General features: G+C 40.3%; 1 protein-coding gene and 1 long non-coding RNA gene across 2 annotated transcripts in view; one reads left to right on the plus strand and one right to left on the minus strand.

Annotated features, from left to right (window-relative positions):
* LOC138852921 (uncharacterized) overlaps window positions 1-3,779 on the plus strand; it is a 132,988-nt gene extending 129,209 nt beyond the window's left edge. Inside the window, exon 3 of the long non-coding RNA XR_011392176.1 lies at window positions 3,600-3,779. This is a non-coding gene — a long non-coding RNA (uncharacterized lncRNA). The remainder of the gene's footprint in view (window positions 1-3,599) is intronic.
* The window catches only part of LOC128688252 (meduse), a gene marked incomplete in the record, with an annotated part of 782,472 nt that overhangs the window by 84,898 nt on the left and 692,489 nt on the right, over window positions 1-5,085 (minus strand). Inside the window, 1 exon segment of the mRNA XM_070086555.1 lies at window positions 3,826-3,939. Coding sequence (XP_069942656.1) covers window positions 3,826-3,939 — 114 coding nt within the window.

Genomic DNA, 5,085 nt, shown 5'->3' on the forward strand with positions numbered 1-5,085 from the left:
GAAATTAAATCTTCATCAGAGTACAAAACAAATTCTGGCCACAAAATAGAGCGAAACACCAACGTCAAAGACCTGGGAGTGATTATGTCGGAGGATCTCACCTTCAAGGACCATAACATTGTATCAATCGCATCTGCTAGAAAAATGAAAGGATGGATAATGAGAACCTTCAAAACTAGGGAGGCCAAGCCCATGATGACACTCTTCAGGTCACTTGTTCTATCTAGGCTGGAATATTGCTGCACACTAACAGCACCTTTCAAGGCAGGTGAAATTGCCGACCTAGAAAATGTACAGAGAACTTTCACGGCGCGCATAACGGAGATAAAACACCTCAGTTACTGGGAGCGCTTGAGGTTCCTAAACCTGTATTCCCTGGAACGCAGGAGGGAGAGATACATGATTATATACACCTGGAAAATCCTAGAGGGACTAGTACCGAACTTGCACACGAAAATCACTCACTACGAAAGCAAAAGACTTGGCAGACGATGCACCATCCCCCCAATGAAAAGCAGGGGTGTCACTAGCACGTTAAGAGACCATACAATAAGTGTCAGGGGCCCGAGACTGTTCAACTGCCTCCCAGCACACATAAGGAGGATTACCAACAGACCCCTGGCAGTCTTCAAGCTGGCACTGGACAAGCACCTAAAGTCAGTTCCTGATCAGCCGGGCTGTGGCTCGTACGTTGGTTTGCGTGCAGCCAGCAGCAACAGCCTGGTTGATCAGGCTCTGATCCACCAGGAGGCCTGGTCACAGACCGGGCCGCGGGGGCGTTGACCCCCGGAACTCTCTCCAGGTAAACTGAATTAACCTACTGCCTCTCACTAAATTAACCTATCGCCTCTCACTGAATTAACCTACTGCCTCTCACTAAATTAACCTATCGCCTCTCACTGAATTAACCTACTGTCTCACCTACCTGTATGAATTTCATTCTTGGGGTGGCTCAAGCCAGGATTTCCATCTTGGGGTGTCTTAAAAATCGTTAGAACCTAAAAAAGTCGAAATTAGTTTTCAAAAACGCATGATTTTTAGTATGTATATGACATTTCTTAACCCATCGTGCTTAATACAGAAAAAACTAAACATCAATTGATAAAAAAAAAGTATTTGCACTGAGGTGAGGGGGGCTTTGGCCTCATCAGCATTCCCGTGGCCGTGACCACCATAACTACACAACATCAACTACACACATTCATAATGTTAGATCCTAGACTCAATACTCTTATAATTACAACCTGAACAGACGTCTTGCTAGATGCTTGATTTTTAGTTCTCATTTTTTCTACGTAAAACGATACAGATATTCACTTATTAGCTGGTAAGTACTGTTATAAAGTTTACTACTTGTATTTGTATAATTCGTAACAGCAGTTTTAGGGAAAAAAGTTATAGGTGTGTTTCGTCAAAAAAGGTGTTGCAACAATGTATTAAAAGTGGCATGCACTTACCTTTTAGAGCAACGTCATGCACTGCATTATTTTGTTAAGCCCGCTGGCCATGTGGCCACGTGGTGAAAGTTTAATGTCTCAAAATTATTGAAGTGATTTACCCGAGGGAAGAATTATACAATATGTCTGATAAAGCAACTTGATGGCGAAACGTCTACAAATAAAGATACCCAGATGTTGCACATGTGTCTAATTCTGCATCAAATACAATTCAAAATGACTGTCCAATTCTTATAGGAGTAAAATCTAAATGATGAATGTTACTGTAATAAAATGTCTTATTCAGGAGAAATGTAAAATTGTAAACATACCCCATGAAAATTATGAAGAACCTGTGACATACCTATGATCAGTTTCAAGAGTTGCACTCACGAAGCTTGGTTTGAGGCCATACTTTAATGCTAAATACTAAACCAACCTGGCTATTGCTGCCACCGGCGACAACAATAATACACAAAGAGGCACACTATGAAGAAAGGATGAAGAAACTGAACCTGACGACCCTGACAGAGAGGACTAGAAGAGCAGCAACCCGAACTCCACATTGGTCTCAGTACGTGTGAAAGTGCACGAACCAAATTTCGGGATGCGCCTCGTGCTATAAGGCCCAAGCTACTTGTCTTTTTTACAATTTCAGCATTGTCGGGAAACTATATGGAATACAGGATAATACAGGTTACCTTGCCAGTAACAAATACTATAATTTTCCTGAATTTTGAATACGAAGCAATTGACGCAAGGTAGTTCGTGTGAAGCTAGGTTCCCTAATTGGAGGTCAGGCTGAAGAGACGATGACTGACGTAAAACATTTTAAGAGAAACTATTAGGATAGTTGGGAATAAACATTCTAAAGTAAAATGACCAGTAACATGGGGACATAATTAGAATAAGCTGTTAAATACTCGATACACAGGTTTAGTAAAGCTAAGAGACCAGAAATTAGAGACTTGACCAGCAGCTTAATGATCAATTGGCACGGCATAACCCGGAGCTGCGTGGCTTGACCAAGGGGTGTGGGATAAATCTTTCTGAGCAAAGCACAAATTAACTAAGGGACCCTGCTCTACACACCACTAGTATCACAACTGGTCGACTCATGACACCAGAATTATAGTCTAAAGTGTTCAACTGTGAGAGAATAATAATTAATAATTAAAAAAATGTGTAGAAATGCTAACTACATAACAGTTTGTGTTTCCTCGGGTACTACTAGAATAATGTTATTTTTGTTAATGTAAAGCTTTTCAAAATAACTTTCAAGTGGCAAATAATGTGGAAAATACGGATTATATATACTCATTCTTCCACTGAGACTTGAATATAGATTATTAGTAAATATTTGGAATATTTTTATTTGGAAAGAAATCGTTCGATTCACGGAGGGGGAGCATTCCAGTTTAAAATATAAATAGTAACACTTAAGCAAGGTATTTAAGCTTTATCCTCATCAAATCAGGAAAGCTTCAACAATATTTAATAGAGTAACTCAAATTATTGGAGAATAATATATCAGATTGTTACCTTTTTCAGGAATATTAGTTAAGAGAGCAGATATTATTTTGTGTAGCGGATAGCTAGGCTGGCCTTTCTTGATTCTGTTTAGTCATCCATGTGCATCATGATCACTTCAGTTAAAAGTGGCTGTCTATGATCACCCATCAGTAACAATGGGTACCAGTGTTATTCGACTGGTGTGGGTCGCATCCTGGGACAAAACTGACCTAATCTGCCCGAAATGTTCTGCATAATAAGGGACTGTCAATGTAGTAGTAGGTCACTGATGTCAGTTAGGCCTGTATACCTTGTACATGTACTTGTAGAAATAAATATATGTATTATTATTATAAAGATACACAGAACTTTATAACCTTTACTTTCAGTTACACATTTATATATATGCTTAACAATTCGTAAACAGGCGAAATTATTTACAAACATTGTCTCTACGTCCACAGCAGGACTCGAACCTGCCAACTCTGTATCAGTCCACAGTACTTTACCACGGAGCTAGACCCGCGATGCTGCGTAAGCAGATTCGAGTCTTGCTGTAGACGTAGAGACAATGATATATATATATATATATATATATATATATATATATATATATATATATATATATATATAATACCGTATTTTTGACAGGTACGAAGAAGTGTGTATAGAACAAGTTTTAAATGGGACGAGTTTTCACCGTGCAGAGAGAAATTTGATGAAGCTCTAGATATAGAAACATTGCCATAATAGAAGTTTGTATCTGATTATTATATGCATTATTCACCTTTAGTAAAACCTACTAGTACATGTAAGCTGACTTTAAAACCCTGATCTCAAGTGAACCTTTCAGTGACAAAATAAAATATGAACTGACCTTATGTAGACAGGCTGGTCTTCCTCATCGTCCTCAAAAGGCTTGACGGTGACCTTTCTGCGGCCGTAGTCCATGTTGGAGCCCGGATGGTGAAGATCAGGAGACATGATGCGGCTGCATCAAAGGTCAAATATTAGCTGGTGTCATTAACCAATGTTCTAACAACTATCAAGCTTGCCAATCAACCTAACATCTATCATATCTTTATCTGATTATTGACATGTTATCAAACCCTTTACTCTTTGTTGCATTATTATCAATAGTATCTATGATTGAGATAGTACTGTAGCAGATAAAACAATAAAAAACAGAGTTTATTGCCTAAAAAAATAAAAAAGCACAGTAAATAATTTCACAGTCACTCGTACTCTCAACAAAGAGGGTCAGTACTCAACTCAAGCTGTGATAAGTACTCCTAACTGACCCTCAGCGATGAGTACTCTCTACTGATCCCTTAGTGATAGTACTCATTTTACGGACCCTCAGTGATGAGTACTCTTTACGGACCCTCTACCTGGAGGGTATTCCGGGGATCAACGCCCCCGTGGCTCAGTCTTTGACCAGGCCTCCCGGTGGATCAGGGCCTGATCAGCGAGACTGTTACTGCTGGCCGCACGTAGTCCAACATACTAACCACAGTCCGGCTGATCCGACATTGACATTAGGTATCCGTCCAGCTCCCTCTTGAAGGCAGCCAGGGGTCTATTGGTAATTTCCCTTATGGCAGATGGGAGGTATTTGAACAGTCTTGGGCCCCAGACACTTAGTGTTTTTCGTTAGTGTACTAATGGTGCCCCTACTGTTCATTGGGCGCATGTTGCACCACCTGCCAAGTCTTTTACTTTCGTAGAGGGTGATTTCTGTGTGCAGATTAGAGACCAGTCCCTCTAGGATTTCCCAGGTGTAGATTATGATTTCTCTCTCACCTGCGCTCCAGTGAGTACAAGTCAAGTGCTTCCAGGCGTTTCCAGTAGTTAAGGTGTTTGATGGAACTTATATGTGCAGTAAAGGTTCTCTGTACACAGGGCCGGATTATCGCATAGGCAAACTAGGCATTTGCCTAGGGCCCCGCGCATTTGGGGGCCCCGCGGTCCAAGGGGCTCAGGGGCTCATCCAAGACTGCGCACATGGTGCAAGTGCAAAGGGGTCCCTACCTAAAAAGTTCAAGTGTTTGGAGAGTAAAGTTGATTTTTAAAAATTAATCAAAACAAAAATAAATAATGAAATAAAATAAAATAAAAATAAATAAACCTAACCATA

The sequence above is a fragment of the Cherax quadricarinatus genome, chromosome 19, assembly GCF_038502225.1.
Source record: "Cherax quadricarinatus isolate ZL_2023a chromosome 19, ASM3850222v1, whole genome shotgun sequence".
In the NCBI taxonomy this organism is placed as follows: domain Eukaryota; kingdom Metazoa; phylum Arthropoda; class Malacostraca; order Decapoda; family Parastacidae; genus Cherax; species Cherax quadricarinatus.